The following is a 20,472-nucleotide window of genomic DNA, read 5'->3' as shown; positions in this document are numbered from 1 at the left end:
ATGAGATCGCTTTAAAAATTTTCTCTTGGCTATCTCATCTTCAATTTGGGTCGCTTCGAAGTTGCTGTGCAGAAAGACGTTGTCCTCCGAGCGCCAGCGACGCTAGACACTTCTGTATAATGTACCATTTAATCAGATTAGATTACAATGCATTTAAGCCAGCATGGCTTTCAACAAATGTCGGTGTACTGGTCACATTAAATCGTTCCCGAGATGGTAGGGATTGTACCTTAATGGTGCTTGTTACCGGAACGTACCGAAACTAAATCAGGCACAGGTCCATCAACATTGATACCACTCCCCAAAACCTTCGGGGAGTGTCTATCGCTATATATATGGGGTATTCCATCCCATTTCGACCAATTTTGAACCCGACCCCGTTTAGAATTGGCTGAAAGTTTTTCTTCTTTTTCTAGCTAACGAAAGACGTTTTCAGAAGTTTTTAAAATTTTTTCATCCAACTCCAAAAAAGTTATGAAATTTTAAAAAAAATTTTTAAAGTTTTTTTTTTTTGTAATTTTTCAGTTTTTCGAGATTTTTCGAATTTCGCCGTTTTTTTTTCTCATAAAAAACTTCAATCTATTCTGCAATCATCCCCACTAATCCCGGAGTGGGCCGAGAATAATAAAAAACTAATAAAATAAGTTTTAAATATTTTGAAAAAACGGCGTTTTTTTCAAAATGCTATAACTTTTTCAAAAATTGACCGTTTGGGATCATTTTTTTTTTTAATATGTTTTTAAATGTACTTTTCGGAAAAAATACAAAAAACATTTTAAAGTTTTTTTTTTCAATTAAATAAAAAAAAAACTCTCGGCCCACTCCGGGATTAGTGGGGATGATTGCAGAATTGATTGAAGTTTTTTATGAGAAAAAAAAGGGCGAAATTCGAAAAATGTCGAAAAACTGAAAAATTACAAAAAAAAAAACTTTAAAAATTTTTTTAAATTTTTTCCAAAAAGTACATTTAAAAACAAATTTTCTAAAAACAAAGATCTCAAACGGTCAATTTTTGAAAAAGTTATAGCATTTTGAAAACAAAAACGGTGTTTTTTTTTTAAATTCATAACTTTTTTTGAGTTGTATGAAAAAATTTGAAAAACTTCTGAAAAACGTCTTTCGTAAGCTAGAAAAAGAAGAAAAACTTTCAGCCAATTCTAAAGGGATCGGGTCCAAAATTGGTCGAAATGGGATGGATACACCATATACAACAACAACGATAGAAGAGGAGGATAAGAGGTAAACATTAAAAGCAAGTGTGATTGGAGAGGGGATTGAAGGGGCTGTTTGATTCAAGGGGCTGTGTAGCGCAACCTTTCAGGTTGCCAGCGCAATATATAGCTTCTCCAAACCCAATTGTCAACCTCACCTATCCGCGGCGAATCCTGTTTCACTAACAGACGAGGCTCTGGCGACCCCAAGCTCCTCATGGAACTTGGGGGTAGTGAGGGAGGGAATGGCCTGAAGGTTTAATGTGGCCACATAAATCGTTCCCGAGATGGTCGGGCTAGCACCTTAATGATGCTATGGTACCGGAGCGTACCGGATTTGTATCCGGCAAGGGACCATCACATCGATAACACTCCCCAAAGCCTTCGGGGAGCAACCTTATCGCTACAACAACAACAACAACAGGGGATTGAAGAGGATAGGTTAATTTTAGGAGAAGTGATGGAGTTGGAATGTGTAGTAGAAATAGGTAAAGAGAGAGATAGTGAGGAAAAATAAGTGGAGTCGGAGGGGGATAAAAGCTTATTATATTATACACAAACAGCACTTACAAGGATGGCTTTAATTGGCTTTTCCTACTGAGTTATTATTGTATTAGACTGAGCCGAAGCAAATCATGGCATGGTTTGCTAGCTTTTAATACATTCATAAATATTTTTATCTCTTTCTAGGAAAAAAATTCTTTTTACAACGTTTCCTGCATACTCACACTTCCACCATATCAACGAAAAGGCTATGGACGTCTACTCATTGATTTTAGTAAGTATTAATAAAAGACATAGTTTTTCAAAACAACCAATCGAGTTTTTACGCACTCACCTATTTTTTTTTTTGTAAAAGCATCTTAAGTGAACATAAAGTACTTGTGAAATTCGTTGTGTGAACGTACAGGTGTACATCGGGAAACGAATTTTTATACTCAGCGTGCTTTGCACACAGAGTATATTAACTTTGATTGGATAACGGTTGGTTGTACAGGTATAAAGGGATCGAGATAGATATAGACTTCCATATATCCAAATCATCAGTGTCGAAAAAAAATCTGATTGAGCCATGTCCGTCCGTCCGTCAGTCCGTCTGTCCGCTAACACGATAACTTGAGTTAATATTGAGATATCTTCACCAAATGTGGTACACGAGCTTATCTGGACCCAGAATAGATTTGTATTGAAAATGAGCGAAATCGGATGATAACCACGCCCACTTTTTATATATATAACATTTTGGAAAACACAAAACCTGATTATTTAGTAAATAATACACCTAGAATGTTGCAATTTGACGTGTGGACTGATATTGAGACTTGATAAACATTTGAAAACAATTTTTAAAATGGGCGTGACCCGCCCACTTGTGATAAAATCAATTTTACAAATATTATTAATCATAAATCAAAAATCGTTAAACCTATCGTAACAAAATTCGGCAGAGAGGTTGCCTTTACTATAGGGAATGCTTTGAAGAAAAATTAACGAAATCGGTTAAGGACCACGCCCACTTTTATATAAAAGATTTTTAAAAGGGTCGTGGCCGACTAAAATAAGCTATATCTTTGCAAAAAAGGGCTTTATATCAATGGTATTTAATTTCCCTAGTGAACTTATATCAATAAATAGGAAAAACTTCAAATTTTAAAAAATGGGCGTGGCACCGACCCTTTTATGACTTAACAGTTTTCTATGTTTCGGGATCCATAACTCCAAGAAAAATTAACGGATCGTAATAAAATTGGGTATTTAAATTTCTCCTATAGTAGAAAATATTTCTAGAAAAAATGGACGGGATCGGTTAAAGACCACGGCAACTTAGATATAAAACAAGTTTAAAAGGGTCGTAGATTAGAATAATAAGCTGTAACTTAGCAAAAAGTAGATTTGAATCAATGATATCTCACTTATAAAGTTTTATTGTAAGAGGAAATGGGGAGACATTTTTTTTTAAATGGGCGGTGCCACGTGTTATGTAGAAAAGTACTTTATCTGAAATGAATTGTGCAATTGAAGCTCACGCTGAGTATATAATGTTCGGTTCCACCCGAACTTAGACACCTTTACTTGTTAAACGGTTTTATTTAGGTTGACTTGACAGGCTGCACGGCCGGCCGTTGTGAACGAATTTTGTAATTAAAATTTAAGTAACCTCCCGATAAGCTACAAGCTTGAAACTTGGAATATAGTTCGGAACCCGATGACAATGCAATAATAAGAAAAAATCGCCGCTAGGTGGCGCAAGGATCGAGATATTCGCTAAACTTGTATTTGTGGTCCGATTTGGCTCATATTTGGAACACATAATACATACAAGAATAGAAAGCGACCTATGAAAAAAATCGCCGCTAGGTGGCGCAATGATCGTGATATTCACAAAAATCGTATTTGTGGTCCGATTTGGCTCATATTTGGAACACATAATACATACAAGAATAGAAGGCGACCTATGAAAAAATTGTCGCTAGGTGGCGCAAGGATCGAGATATTCACAAAAATCGTATTTGTGGTCCGATTTGGCTCATATTTGGAACACATAATACATACACCGTGGTGTGATGGTAGCGTGCTCCGCCTATCACACCGTATGCCCTGGGTTCAACTCCCGGGCAAAGCAACATCAAAATTTTTAGAAATAAGGTTTTTCAATTAGAGGAGAATTTTTCTAAGCGGGGTCGCCCCTCGGCAGTGTTTGGCAAGCGCTCCGGGTGTATTTCTGCCATGAAAAGCTCTCAGTGAAAACTCATCTGCCTTGCAGATGCCGTTCGGAGTCGGCATAAAGCATGTAGGTCCCGTCCGGCCAATTTGTAGGGAAAATCAAGAGGAGCACGACGCAAATTGGAAGAGAAGCTCGGCCTTAGATCTCTTCGGAGGTTATCGCGCCTTACATTTATTTTATTTTATTTAATACATACAAGAATAGAAAGCGACCTATGAAAAATATCGGCTTGTCATTGAATGGTTACACATTTATCGATTTTACATATAAACAAGTAAGGAAGGCTAAGTTTGGGTGTAACCGAACATTACATACTCAGTTGAGAGCTGTGGAGACAAAGTAAGGGAAAATCACCATGTTGTAAAAAGAACCTAGGGTAACCCTGGAATGTGTTTGTATGACATGTGTATCAAATGGAAGGTATTAAAGAATATTTTAAGAGGAAGTGGGCCATAGTTCTATAGATGGACGTCATTTAGGGATATCGCCATAAAGGTGGACCAGGCCTGACTCTAGAATTTGTTTGTACGATATGGGTATCAAATGAAATGTGTTAATGATAATTTTAAAAGGGAGTGGGCCTAAGTTCTTTAGGTGGACGCCTTTTCGAGATATCGCCATAAAGGTAAAATGAAAGGTATTAATGAATATTTTAAAAGGGCGTGGGCCTAAGTTCTATAGATGGACGCCTTTTCGAGATATCGCCATAAAGATGGACCAGGGGTGACTCTAGAATTTGTTCGTACGATATGAGTAAAAAAGGTGTTAATGAGTATTTTAAGAGGGCGTGGGCCTTAGTTCTATATGTGGACGCCTTTTCGAGATATCCCCATAAAGGTGGACCAGGGGTGACTCTAGAATTTGTTTGTACGATATGGGTATCAAATGAAATGTGTTAATGATAATTTTAAAAGGGAGTGGGCCTAAGTTCTTTAGGTGGACGCCTTTTCGAGATATCGCCATAAAGGTGGACCAGGGGTGATTCTAGACTTTATTTTGTACGATATGGGTATCAAATGAAAGGTATTAATGAATATTTTAAAAGGGCGTGGGCCTAAGTTCTATAGATGGACGCCTTTTCGAGATATCGCCATAAAGATGGACCAGGGGTGACTCTAGAATTTGTTCGCACGATATGAGTAAAAAAGGTGTTAATGAGTATTTTTAGAGGGCGTGGGCCTTAGTTCTATATGTGGACGCCTTTTCGAGATATCCCCATAAAGGTGGACCAGGGGTGACTCTAGAATTTGTTTGTACGATATGGGTATCAAATGAAAGGTGTTAATGAGTATTTTAAAAGGGAGTTGGCCTTAGTTCTATAGGTGGATGCATTTTCGAGATATCGCCATAAAGGTGGGCCAGGGGTGACTCTAGAATTTTTTTGTACGATATGGGTATCAAATGAAAGGTGTTAATGAGTATTTTACAAGGGAGTGGGCTTTAGTTCTATAGGTGGACGCCTTTTCGGAATATCGTTATAAAAGTGGACCAGGGTTGACTCTAGAATGCGTTTGTACAATATGGGTATCAAATGAAAGGTGTTAATGAGTATTTTAAAAGGGCGTGGGCCTTAGTTCTATAGGTGGGATATCACCATAAAGGTGGACCAGGGGTAACTCTATAATTTGTTTGTACGATATGGGTATCAAATGAAAGGTGTTAATGAGTATTTTTAAAGGGCGTGGGCCTTAGTTCTATAGGTGGACGCCTTTTCGAGATATCGCCATAAAGGTGGACCAGGGGTGACTCTAGAATTTGTTTGTACGATATGGGTATCAAATGAAAGGTGTTAATAAGTATTTTAAGAGGGAGTTGGCCTTAGTTCTATAGGTGAATGCCTTTTCGAGATATCGCCATAAAGGTGGGCCAGGGGTGACTCTAAAATTTTTTTGTACGACATGGGTATCAAATGAAAGGTGTTAATGAGTATTTTAAAAAGGAGTGGGCCTTAGTTCTATATGTGGACGCCTTTTCGAGATATCTCCATAAACGTGGACCAGAGGTGACTCTAGAATGTGTTTGTACGATATGGGTATCAAATTAAAGGTATTAATGAGGGTTTTAAAAGGGAGTGGCCCTTAGTTGTATATGTGAAGGCGTTTTCGAGATATCGACCAAAATGTGGACCAGGGTGATCCAGAACATCATCTGTCGGGTACCGCTAATTTATTTATATATGTAATACCACGAACAGTATTCCTTCCAAGATTCCAAGGACTTTTGATTTCGCCCTGCAAAACTTTTTCATTTTCTTCTACTTAATATGGTAGGTGTCACACCCATTTTACCAAGTTTTTTTCTAAAGTTACATTTTGCGTCCATAGACCAATACAATAACCATGTTTCATCCCTTTTTTTCGTATTTGGTATATAATTATGGAATTTTTTTCGTTTTTCGTAATTTTCGATATCGAAAAAGTGGACGTGGTCATAGTCGGATTTCGGCCATTTTTTACACCAATACAAAGTGAGCTCAGATAAGTACGTGAACTGAGTTTAGTAAAGATATATCGATTTTTGCTTATCGTGTTAAAGGCCGAGCGGAAGGACAGACGGCCGACTGTGTATAAACACTGGGCGTGGCTTCAACCGATTTCGCCCTTTTTCACAGAAAACAGTTATCGTACAGTTATTAATCTACGCCTCTACCAAATTTCACAAGGATTGGTAAATTTTTGTTCGACTTATGGCATTAAAAGTATCCTAGACAAATTAAATGAAAAAAGGCGGAACCACGCCCATTTTGAAATTTTCTTTTATTTTTGTATTTAGTTGCACCATATTATTACTGGAGTTGAATCTTGACATAATTTACTTATATACTGTAAAGATATTAACTTTTCTTTTAAAATTTGAATTTAAAAAAAATTTTGTTTAAAAAGTGGGTGTGGTCGTTCTCCGATTTTGCTAATTTTTATTAAGCAGACATATAGTAATAAGAGTAACGTTCCTGCCAAATTTCATCATGATATCTTCAACGACTGCCAAATTACAGCTTGCAAAACTTCTAAATTACCTTCTTTTAAAAGTGGGCGGTGCCACGCCCATTGTCCAAAATTTTACTATTTTTCTATTCTGCGTCATAAGTCCAACTCACCTGCCAAGTTTCATCGCTTAACCCGTATTTGGTAATGAATTACCGCACTTTTTCGGTTTTTCGAAATTTTCGATATCGAAAAAGTGGGCGTGGTTATTGTCCGATATCGTTCATTTTAAATAGCGATCTGAGGTGAGTGCCCAGGAACCTACATACCAAATTTCATCAAGATACCTCAAAAATTTCCTCAAGTTATCGTGTTAACGGACAGACGGACGGACGGACGGACATGGCTCAATCGAATTTTTTTTCGATACTGATGATTTTGATATATGGAAGTCTATATCTATCTCGATTCCTTTATACCTGTACAACCAACCGTTATCCAATCAAAGTTAATATACTCTGTGAGCTCTGCTCATCTGAGTATAAAAAGTGGTATAGGTATCTTTATCAACCTTCATCAAACCGATGATTCGCCGTTAACAAATCGATGACATACCGATAATAAGCTGGTAGCACTCCGATAAAAATTCGATAACTTTTCGATAGCAAGTCAATACACTTTTGATAAGGAAATTGATAACTTTCCCATAATACGCCGATACAAAATTGGTAACAGTCGGATAACAAATCTATAAGTTTCCTAAATCAAATTGGTATCCTTTCTATAATAAAGCGGTAACTTTGCGGTAAGTAACCGATAACTTTTTGATAACAAAGCGATAATTTTTCCATAACACTCCGATAAGAAACTGGTAAGAAATTGATAACATATCGATAATTTAAATTAAATTAATTTTATTTTTTACTTTATTTTAGTTTGTCTTATTTAAGTTTATTTTTTTTGTTGTTTTTGTAACAATAAGGACACTCCCCGAAGGCCTTGGGCAGTGTTATAGATGTTGATGCTCCTTTGCCGGATGCAGATCCGGTACGTTCCGGTAACACAGCACCATAAAGCTACTAGCGGACCATCTCGGGAACGATTTGGTATGACCACATGCAGCCCTATAGGCCATCCCGCTCTCTCACCTCCTAGATCCACAGGAGTTCGCGGTCGCCAGAACCTCGGCTGTTAATGAAACAAGATTCGCCACGGGTGGGTGACGTTAACAATTGGGTTGGAGAAGCTATATATTGCGTTGGCAACCCCTTGAGAGGGTTGCGCTACACAGCCCCTTGAATCAATTTGGTATTTTAGTCGCCTCTTACGTCAGGAATACCTACCGCATGTATATTCTAAGCTCTAACCCGCTGGGGTTATGGGTTTGACCTTGTTAGCGATGGTATATGTATGCTACGTAAAGTATAATCAGGTCTATGTTTCACATGGTATGTACTGCTTTGTCATTCACTGCACTGTAAGTATAATTAGACCTTACGCCTGTACTTATACATTCTGTAGTATTCCATACAGTACATACATTAGAGCGGGTCAAATTGTACGGATGGATTTTTTTTCATCAGGAGTATAGCAAAAACGTCATCTACAGATGATTCTAAGAAAAATTGCTGAAGGCACCATAGCTCTAAGTCCGATTTCGGGTCCCCGCCTTTTGCAAAATGGACATTTTGCCATATGAATGTAGGGTTTGGCAAAAAAATTTTCATAACTTCTAATAGAATTATAGGAAAAATATCATAATGGGCTTACTCTAAAGGTATTTTACGTACATTTCAGAATCTGTATTAATATCCATTGTGTTTTTGAATTTTAGTAGAGATATCAGGCTTAAATTATGAGAAATGAGCCTAAAATGAATTTTTAACTTCTCCTATATTATCATTTTTAACAAATTTCTTATGAACATTTTTTTTCTTTTCAGCTAAAATAAGTACAGAACATTTCCAACAGTTTTTCTTTTTTCGAATTCGTTTTAGTAGAAAAAAGTTAAAAAAAAAACTATATTTTCAAGTAATAACCAAAAAAAAAAACACAATTTTTATAATTTTAATGTAATTTATTTAAAAAAATATTTTTTTACTTAGAATTGACCATTTTAACGTATTTTTCAAAATAAAAGTAATGTTATGTTATCCGTTTTTAGAAACTTTTTTGCTCTCCATTCGTGGTTGTTTTTCACAACTTTCTGCTGTAACAGCCATAACACCTTCACGTGTTTTTTCTATAACACGTTTGGAAACATATGTTAACAACTGTACATATCTTTCTCTTCCTTGTACTCGTATATGCATTGGAATATTAGGATCATCTAGTGTTGGCTCATCATAACCTAAGAATTGTACCAAGTGATCGTATGGAATATTTCTTGTGAATGCCGGTTCAGATAGCAAATTATCGTCATTCAGATCAATCATATCAGTATAATCTGAAGCATTAAAATTGATATTATATTTTTTGTAAACTCTGAGTTTAGTTGGATCAAGTATTTTTTCTCGATAGTATACATTTTTTTTTTTTTTTGATAGTTCTATCACGTATGGCTTTTCTATCATCAAATGACATTGTTAATAAAATGTTTTCTGGATGAGCGTAATATGAATTATTTTGGATTACACCATCTACAATATTAAGTAAATTACGTTGTAGGTATCGTGTCCAACGAATAAACTGTGATAAAAGTACACTGCCGTATACAACAGAATTATAGTATTTCATATTGAAATACATTGGCACACAAATTCTAATAATATAAAATGCTATAGTTTTCAAATTTTCCGATGGTGTATTATTTGTTGTATATAGACGTAATACCCTGCTTGCTTTGGTTAGCCATCGAGAATGTACAACTGGTCCTGGTTTTATGTTAGGTAAATCAATTGAACAGCACCATTTGAAATTGCTTTGGCCATTTGATATAAATATTTAACATCTGTAAATAATTCTCGTTATTGTTCATCATTGATCATACAAATGGAGAGCAAATAAGATTTTAAAAAATAATAACATAACATTACTTTTATTTTGAAAAATACGTTAAAATGGTCAATTCCAAGAAAAAATAATAATTTTTTAAATAACTTAAATTAAAGTTATACACTGAAAGAAAAAGACTGGTAAAATCAACCGGAATACGGGTCAATTCAACCGAAATTTCTGTCAATTTTTATCCATCGCAACAAGATGTTGAATCAACTGCGCACAAATCGTTGATTCGTAATTGACCGTCTTAGTAGTCAAATGAACAAAAACAGTTGTTGCGACAGCTTTGTATGAAAGTACCTATGTTGCCATATAAATATGTAAATAAATGTAAGGCGCGATAACCTCCGAAGAGATTTTAGGCCGAACTTCTCTTCCAATTTGCGTCGTTCTCCTTTTTAATTTTTCTTAAAAATTGGCGGGACGGGACCTACTTGTGTTATGCCGACTCCGAATGACATCTGCAAGGCATATGAGTTTTCACTGAGAGCATTTCATTGCAAAAATACACTCGGAGTGCTTGCCGAATACTGCCGAGGGGCGACCCCGCTTAGAAAATTTTCTTCTAATTGAAAAAGCTTGTTTCTAAAATTTTGATGTTGCTTTGTCCGGGGTGTGAACCCAGGGTATTCGGTATGGTAGGCGGAGCACGCTACCATCACACCACGGCGGCCACCATATAAATACGTAAATATGTGGATACATAAATACGCATGCTTGCTACATATCCATACATATGAATATAGAAATGAAAATAGTAGTCACAAAACCGATTCTCAATTCTTTCAGCTCATTCTCAATTTCTTCTCTCGCATGTAGTTGCCACACTTGATTGTTTCGAACAAAACTTGTAGTATAAATGTTTGACGTAACATTTTAAAAAGAGAACTTGTAAGTTATAGAAAAGTAAATAATCAAATCGCAGGAAGGTAATTCACCACTGGAGTAACTTTACATGTAATTCGGCAAGTTCAATTTTCATAACACTTTAAGTTGAAACGATTCCAAAGCAACTCAAACTTTTATTTTGTCGGAAACATCAACATTAAAAAAGCATGTTTTTTTTATTATCTTATTAGATTCGTTTGCGTGAGTGGAAATTCATAAAAACTTGAACAAAATGTTACTAACTTTGGAAAAATCCTGTTCGTTCAAGCAAAACCTTTGCAACAAGAGGGCGCAATTTTGCGTTTCGCTTGGACGAGAAGTTGCAAAATTGTACCCGATAAATAGGTGTCCCGGTATCTCATAATTTTTTGCACAGTAAATACAGAAAAGGGTTTTTTTCGTTTTGTATTGATAACTGAAAAACTAGTTTTTTGTTGTTTTCCCATTTTGTGTGTTTTTTCGATTTGATGGTTTTCTTATTTTGGTGTTTTTTTTTTTTAGCAAGTGGCACCATCATCATAAGTACAATGTAGAGAGCGCAGTGAGCGTAAAATTCTATTTGAGATTTGCTCATGTATTGACAGTTGATCGCCGTTGAAATGACCTGTAAGATCAGTTGTGTTAACAGAAAAATCAGTTAGATTGATTAGGAATCTGTCATTTTACAAAATTTTATTAACTTAAGAGCGACAATTTCTCTTCTGTTGAAATTACTAAATTAACTAACCATAATTTAATCAATCCCACCGAATCTCCGTTAGGTCAAGAACAACAGAAACGATATGTCGATTTTACGAGCACCATTCCTTTCAGTGTAAAAATTGTATTTTTTTGCTTATTACTTGAAAATATTGGTTTTTTTTTTGAAACATTTTTTCCACTAAAACGAATTCGAAAAAAGAAAACCTGTCTGAATGAAAGTTGTTGGAAATGTTCCGAACTTATTTTAGCTGTAAAGAAAATGTAAAAAAAAAAATGTAATATGTAAAGAAAAAAAAAATTTTTCTATAAGAAATGTGTTAAAAATGATAATATAGTAGTTAAAAGTTCATTTTAGGCCAATTTCTCATAATTTAAGCCTGATATAACTACTAAAATTCAAAAACACTACAGATATTAATACAGATTCTGAAATGTACGTAAAATGCCTTTAAAGTAAGCCCAATATGATATTTTTCCTATAATTCTATCAGAAGCTATGAAAATTTTTTAGCCAAACCCAACATACATACGGCAAAATGTCTATTTTGCAAAAGGCGGGGACTCGAAATCGGGCTTAGAGCTAAGGTGTCTTCAGCAATTTTTCTTAGAATCATCTGTAGATTACTCATTACATTTTTGCTATACTCCTGATGGAAATGCGAATCTGAATTTGACCCGCTCTAAGGTACATATACCAATATTACAAACTACGCCTGGATTTACATTCTACATGTATTCTCCATATAGTATAGCTCATCTTACGCCTACAATTACACTTACACGTAATCAGGACTCTTCAATACCGTGGGCAAAGATGTTTATACAGCAAAAATTGTCTCCACTATTTTTCTTCGAAGTTCTCTCTTCCTGTGTATCTTATTATTTAAATTTTGGGTGTCCCCAACACTGCACTACCTACATTCATCTTTCATATCTTTGGAAAAAAGTAGCTGGATCTAAATAATATAAAATAAAAAACTCATTCATATTTTTTATAATGAGAGATGTATCTTATTTACTGCACGCTTTGATTACTCATTTCAATTTCAATACATTACAAAGCCAATACTTGTATGAGTCATTACCCCCACTCTTGTATGTATGTATGTACATAATAAGTGGAATAAAAAAAGCTATCGACCTCGATTATTACTCTACAAATTAGTATGGGTGTCAAAAAATGTGATTTGTTAATATTAAAAGAACTTTAATTTTACGAATATTTTTCTCTTTCAAACAATGTGTAATAATAAAATATGTATTATTTTACGCTCTCAAAGTTTAGCGTTTCGAAAGCGCATTGTTAAGCCACACCTCTTGTCATTACAATTACACCGCTTTTGATCTTCTGCTTTCAAAAGAGATGGTGTTTCAACTATTCATATAAAGTGTTCGGAACAACACCGTCAAAGGTGAAATTGCATTGTGCATGCCTACATACAAATAAGTGGCCGGTACATTGGTGTATGTTTGAATAACTTTATATTATATGTAGCACATATTAGGGTTGTTAATCTTTCCGAATTTTGCAAGCAAATATTTTTTAAATTTTGGTAAATTAAAGTGCGGCCGGATCAAAGGTAATTCTATACGACAGCATCTCACAGCTAATACGCGTCCAAAAATATCGGGAGAGGTGTGAAACGACGCTCATTGACATCAGTATTAATAATCCGAAGGCGGAAAAGAAAAACTGTATCTCTGTCCGGTGACATTTGCAGTTGAAGTTAGAGATTTTCATGTGGTTGTTGTAATGTTGTGGTACCTACAAAAAAATTGTGAACATATGGGTTTTGCGCGGATATAGGTTTGGTCTCCAAACCGGTGTTGGACCCACCCACGGTCATTTTTATAAGCGCGGCCGAAGGCCGCCAATGCAGAAGTGTGTTCTGCGCAAAAATACTATGGATCCCACCCTAGGTTTCGGAGGACCCGCTGGTATTTTTTCGGTTTTTCGTTAATATCTTTTGGACGACTTAAAATTTTCATTTTCCGCCTTCGGATTATTATAACCGATGTCAAGACGCGTCGTTTGACACCTCTCTCGATATTTTTCGACGCGTATTAGTAGTGTCATGCTGTCGTATAGAATTACCGGATAAAGTTCTTGTTGATGTGTATACATATCGGGGTATGCATATGAGGCCGGTATTTTTTATTAAAAAAAAAAAAAAAACACATTTATTTCAAGAGAATGGTAACGAATATTTGATTCAAAGTAAGCGCTCTCGCTAGCTACACATTTTGACCACCTCTCACTTTTGACCACCTCGAGCCATTTTCTAACATTTTCGTAAGAAGTGAAGCGCTGTTAGCTAAGTGCGTGCCCCATCGATGCAAATAAGTGAAAGTCGGATGGAGCCAAGTCTGGTGAATAAGCGGGGTGGGGTAGCGGTTGCCAGCTGTACGACTCAACCAATTCCCGAGTCTGTTTTGTTCGGTGTTATGGTGCATTGTCATCGATAAAAATCACTTTGTCATGCCTAATTTCATATTCTGGGCATTTTTGGCACAGAGCACGGTTCAAATTGGCCAATTGTTGTTGGTAGCGTTAACCATTAACAGTTTCGCCTGGTTTTAGAAGCTCATACCAGATTACACCACGCTGATCCCAGAAAAAGCAAAACATTGTCTTTTTTCCGAAGCGATTTGGTCTTGGGGACGATTGTGCTGGTTGGCCAGGGTCCATATACGATATTTTGCGTTTGGGATTCACGACATAAATCCACTTTTCATCGCCAGTAATGATCCGATAGAAAAACGACTTTGTTTTTTGTCTGGCGAGCAGCATTTCACATGTTGTTTTCCGGTTTTCCTGGTGTCTGTCGTTCAGCTCATGTGGCACCCATCATCCGGTTTTCATGATCTTTCCCATGGATTGCAAACGTCTGGAAATGGTTTTCTGGGACACATTTAGTTGTTCTGCGAGCTGTTTTTGCTTCTTCATCCAACAAAGCCTGCAATTCGACGTCCTCGAACAATTTCGGTGGTTTGCCGCGGTCAGCGTTTCTCACATCAAAATGACCACTTTTAAACTTGTTGAACCACTCATTATAGTGCGTACGACTAAGAGCGTGCTCTCCGTAAGCTTCGACAAGCATTCGATGAGATTCTATCGCCGATTTACCCAAATGGAAGCAGAAAATTAATGCTCCCCGTAAAGGCACGTTTTTCAACATTTTCAAGAGCGAAAAAAACACGATGTTGTATGAAACTTGAAATGTTTGGTATTGGATATTGTTGACAGATCATAAGACGCCAACTAGCGCCAATGGTAAGTTTTGCCTCTTCATATAATTGTGCCTACTGACTGCTAGATGCCAATACCGGTTTCATATGCATACTGTATGGGGGAATCCTTAATGTAAACGTAAGCGTAAAGATAAACATAGTATTTATAATATGTATGCCATATGGAGAATACATGTAGAATTTAAATGCAGGCCTAGTGTGTAATATTGATGTATGTATGTATGTACTGTATTGAGTACTGGAGAGTGGTTAAGTGGAAACGTAGTGTGTGGTAGTGGCAAACATGTACATACTTCATATAAACTGAAATCTCTGAGCATATAGGTACACAATTTTTCTGCATGCTAGTTCTCGAACAGATGTATACACTCCTGTTTTGTTGGAAATAAAAGGCCAGAGCAAAACATGAGCAAATGCGGGATCTTTTTACTGATGCAAGAAAATGTTTACAAAACCAAAGGACGTAGCCACGTATTCAGGTTTAAGTTGAAATTAGTTCCTTTCTAGTGGTTTGTTTGTTGTAACATCTTTTTACATTATTTGATAAGATTACATGAAGAAATAAAGAGCAAACAAAGAAAAAACTTTATATGTGACCCGTCCTATGAAAAGGTGGCTTATGACTCAAATTTTAACTTCATCATTACCGAGTGAAGAAATGCATTGTTTATCTTTAATAGCTGTTTTCTCGCAATTTCGTGTCATAAGCCACCTTTTCATAGGCCGGGTCACATATATTTAAAATAAAATAAAATCATAAAGTTAAAAAAAATAAAATAAAAAAAAATTAAATCAAATAACCAAAATAAAATAAAATACAGTAAAATAAAATAAAATAAATTTATATTTAATCAAATTAAATTAAATTGAAGTCAAATTAAATTAAATAAAATAAAAGAAAAATACTACAATAAAAAAAAAATTAAGTAGAAAATAAATTAAATAAAATTAAATTAAAATAAATTTTTTAATAATTTGGAAAAAGTTTAAAGAACGTGACATCAACACTGACAATTATTAAATAAATTAAAAATTGCTTCAAATAAATGTCTTCATACATTTAAAAGCAATGAGGTCAATCACCGTCTAATTATATAAATTAAATTTAATTTAATCGATTTTTAATCCTTGAGTTATCCGCTTGTTATCGAAAAGTTATCGATTTGCAGTCGGATTGTTAAAAATTTATTATCGGAGTTATCGATCTATTATAAAATTATTATCGGCATGTTATCGATTTGTTAACGACTATTTATCGGCTTGTTATGATACAGATACCTTTAAAACGTTTATGTAAATCGATGACAAATGTGTAGCCCTTCTATGACAAGCCGATAAAAAAACCAGTAGAAAGCCGATAACTCGCCAATAACAAGCCGATTACAAACCGATAAGTCGACGATAATTATTTGTTATCGATAGTTAGCCGATTATGAAACCTTATGGTTTGTTACCAATGAGAAGTCAACGGAGCTCTTCTCAAAAAGCCCGGAACTGTTTGTTTTTGGTAAAGTTACCTCTGCTGTGGGTTAAAATCAACCCCTCCAGTGAGCTGTAGCTTACTTAAAAAAATTAGTTTCCAGACGTACCTCTGTAAGTTGAAACATCGAATGTCACGAGTACATGGTACTCACATCTTTCTTAATTACAGAAAATAAAAAAGAAGACTTTAATTGACAAAGTTTTTTATAAAAATTGCTACTGTGATTTCATGTTCTGCTGCATGTCTATCTGCAGTGATTGGTTTTATGTGAAACAGTTTTTAGGATATAGGAAGATGGGAGTTATGGCCACATGACCACAAGTACGTTAGTTCCCCTCCAATAACCTTGTTTATAGGTGCAGCTGGATATCGAAATTCATCAGGTCATTTAAATAACCTTTCAGTGCTTGACTTGAGCTATTATAAAATTGCCCTTAGCAACGAATTCGCAGTGAAGATGAGATTTTATTCATCTTCGTTCTATATTGACCAAAACACCGTAATCGAAGACGCTACAGTAATAAAGTATCCACACAAGATATTCAAGTATAGATGAATTTCTTTGGACGGATCATTATCAGATGGTGGTGTTTGTTGGGTCCAATCTAGTAATTAAGAGTGAAGGCTTTGGAATTTTCAGAGTCAAGTTGTGTGTGGAGACTGGTTAGTTGGGTGATCAAGTATTTAATATTGTGACGAATATTCACATCACTAAGTGATACTAGCATCCCTAATCCGATACTAAGCAGCCACTTGTATGTACATAAACAAATCAAACATCATTTACACATGTACATAAAAAGCAACAGAGAGATACTCACATACGAAAATTTAATTTCAAAGAAACTTGCTAGTTCCCTTTGTACCCAAAGAGGAGCGTATATAAATCCCCTGTTGTTGCTGTTTTTGTTGTAGAAATGTTTCTCCCTACCTAATAGCTGCGACCGATCACAAATTTTCATCAATATCCTCTAACGGGAGTCCAAGGAAACTTGCTGTTTCAACAGGGGTGGACCATAATGAGAAGGGTGTTAGAGGTGTTGGTTCCACATTACAATTAAAGAGATGGTTGGTGTCAGGTGGGGACACATTGCAAGCGGGGCATACATTTTGTATGTCGGGGTTGATTCTGGATAGGTAAGAGTTTAACCTGTTACAGTATCCAGAACGAAGTTGAGTCAGAGTGACTCGCGTTTCCCTGGGGAGTATGCGTTCCTCTTCCGCAAGTTTTGGGTACTGTTCCCTGAGTACTGGGTTCACCGGGCAATTCCCGGCATAAAGGTCCGACGCCTGTTTGTGGAGTTCACCAAGGACCTGCTTGTGTTTTTTTTTTTTGCTTCATACGGCTGAGTTCTCAGGTGCGGTATTTCCTCAAAATGCTTACGGAGATGACTCCTTAAGTCCCTAGACGGTGTTGGCTTATCAATCAGATGTCTGTTGGGATGCCCAGCTTTCTGGGTATTCAACAGGAACTGTTTGGTTAGCATTTCATTTCTCTCCCTGATGGGGAGTATTCGCGCCTCATTATGTAGATGGTGTTCTGGGGACATAAGAAGACAGCCCGTGGCAGTTCTGAGCGCAGTATTTTGGCAGGCCTGTAGCTTCTTCCAGTGGGTAGTTTTTAGGCTTGGCGACCATATAGGGGACGCGTAACACGCAAACGGCTGACCAATTGCTTTGTATGTGGTAATGAGCGTTTGTTTGTCTTTTCCCCAAGTACTGCCAGCAAGGGATTTGAGGATTTTATTACGGCTCTGGATTTTCGGAACAATTGCGGCTGCGTGCTCACCAAAATGTAGATCCTGATCAAACGTCACACCCAAGATTTTGGGGTGTAGGACAGTCGGTAGCGTAGTGCCATCGATGTGGATGTTCAAAATGGTCGACATTTGGGACGTCCAAGTTGTAAATAAGGTCGCGGATGATTTAGTCGTTCGCGAGGCGAAAAAACTGAAGAGATCAGGGAGGTAGCCGTTTATTCTGTTGCAAAGCTCATCGATCTGTGGGCCCGGGCCTGTGGCCATTATTGTGCAGTCATCGGCGTAAGAAACGATAGTAACTCCTTTCGGTGGCGAAGGTAGTTTTGATATGTAGTTAAACAAAAGTGGGGATGTGACACCACCCTGTGGCACCCCTTGTTTAATTCTTCTTGCCTTTGATGTTTCGTTTCTGAATTGCACCGATGCCTGCCGACCACCCAGATAATTTGCGGTCCACCTTTTAAGACATGGAGGAAGGGTAGAACCTTCCAAGTCTTGCAGTAACGTGCCATGGTTGACCGTATCAAAAGCTTTTGATAGGTCTAGCGCTACGAGTACTGTTCTATGGTGGGGCTTCTGATTTAAACCACAATTTATCTGGGTGCTAATGGCATTTAGCGCGGTGGTGGTGCTATGGAGTTTTCTAAAGCCATGCTGATGACAGGCTAGCTGCAAATTTGCTTTGAAGTAGCGGAGCAAAATGGCTTCAAGCGTCTTGGCTGCTGGCGATAGGAGAGATATCGGGCGATATGACTGTTAGCTGGTTTCCCAGGCGTTAGTAGCGGGACCACTTTGGCCATTTTCCATTTTTCGGGTATGGCAAAGGTGGAAAGAGACAGGTTGAAGACATGTGCTAAATATTTAGCACATATAAATCCCCTCATTTTCATATACGTACATATGTATGTATATGGTATCGGGCACCCAAGAGCGATGTAACAAACACTTATTCTTTCTCTAACATGCATGTGAATTATTGTGCAATGAGACGTTGCAACGCCTGATTATCACAGTAGTCACAGAGTAATAACAATAACAAAAGCAATAAGCGCCTGCGTACCTTGCCGGCTGGCCAATTTGCCGACTTGTCGCCTCGTCTCGTTTGCTTGTTAGAGAGCGCTGCTCAATGGGTGTAATGTGCCCGGTTATATGTAGGTATGTATCTACATTTGCAATCGGTATGTGGTTGCTAGCTGCACAACTTTTGTTGTTACCGTCGCCATACAATTGACTTGGTTAACGTCTGCGACGGGGACGTCCAGAGAGTTTCGTTTCGTTTCAAGCGACATTGACCTTACACCACTCATATGCATATGTATGTATGTATATAAATTTATTCTTATGCTCATTCCCCAACTCATATGTTTGGGCTGAGTCGGCATTACAGACCACTCATGCAATGTATATCGCCCGTATATATGCATATTTTGTATATTTGTGCTATTATACATATCTCTGCCTATACCCATGAACAATAGGATGTCTGTCAAAATTGTTATGTAAATTCCGTAATTTCTCGGAGCTTTGTTGATGTTAAGATGAGCTCTGTGTATTCACTGTCATTGATTACGATATCAGGATCATGAGCCTGGCTGTTAGAAGGGACTTTGGAATCCTGTTGTTGTCCGCTTGCTGCTGAGCAAGAGCGCCACGAGGATGCGATCAGCGCTGAAATAACAGCATCTCATGCCAAGCGTTGAGATCTTTCTATCCTTAATTCATCTGTTCATGCTAAGCGGGGTGCCCAATAAGGGTCCATGCGGTAGATGCTAACATCTGGGGCAGGCGTAGCTTTGTTTTATATATGGGGAATGAAAGAGTGAAATTATTCAGTCAGTTTATTTCGTTTCGGTTGTTTAGCTTTTGATAGGAAAAGCTGTAAATATATCGGTAGGGACGTGTTTTACTCTCCGAAGGAAAATTTTAAGACGATGTCTTCCCTATTCTTAAATTTATCGTTTGCCAGTTAATTGGAAGTCAATATCACCGATAGATAACGTGGTTGCTTTGTAACCAAACCTTTATACTGTCTGGACAGCGCCCATCCAAGTTAATATACCTGTTGTTGTTGCTGTTGTAGCGATAAGGCCACTCCCCGAAGGCTTTGGGGAGTGTTATCGATGTGATGGTCCTTTACCGGATACAGATCCGGAACGCTCCGGTAACACAGCACCATTAAGGTTATGGCCCGACCACCTCGGGAACGATTCATATGGCCACATTAAACCTTTAGGCCACCCCTCCCTCCCCACTGCCAAGTTCCATGAGGAGCTTGGGGTCGCCAGAACCTCGTCTTCTCATCCTATGAGTTCTTCAGTAGTCGCTGAAGGCTAAGGTTATGTCAATCTGTGTAAATCTACCGTAACTAACTTGCTTGCGTGGTTCCTGGGGGGGCGGCTTTTTTTGTATTGACTGTAATGAAGTATATAATACTAATCTACATAATAGTTTCTTATCACACAATGCATTTTTACTAATTTTAAATTTTTCTTGCTTTTTTACGTTCTAGGGGGGGCGGGGGGACATT

General features: G+C 37.0%; 1 protein-coding gene across 1 annotated transcript in view; it reads left to right on the top strand.

Moving 5' to 3' along the window:
• Positions 1-20,472, top strand: part of chm (chameau) — a 67,340-nt gene that overhangs the window by 22,997 nt on the left and 23,871 nt on the right. Inside the window, exon 4 of the mRNA XM_067767776.1 lies at positions 1,902-1,989. Within this exon, the coding sequence (XP_067623877.1) occupies positions 1,902-1,989 (88 nt within the window). The remainder of the gene's footprint in view (positions 1-1,901; positions 1,990-20,472) is intronic.

The sequence above is a fragment of the Eurosta solidaginis genome, chromosome 2 (assembly GCF_040869045.1).
Source record: "Eurosta solidaginis isolate ZX-2024a chromosome 2, ASM4086904v1, whole genome shotgun sequence".
NCBI classification, from domain to species: domain Eukaryota; kingdom Metazoa; phylum Arthropoda; class Insecta; order Diptera; family Tephritidae; genus Eurosta; species Eurosta solidaginis.
The sequence above is the reverse complement of the archived record's forward strand: the minus strand, read 5'-3'. Positions and strand labels throughout refer to the sequence as shown.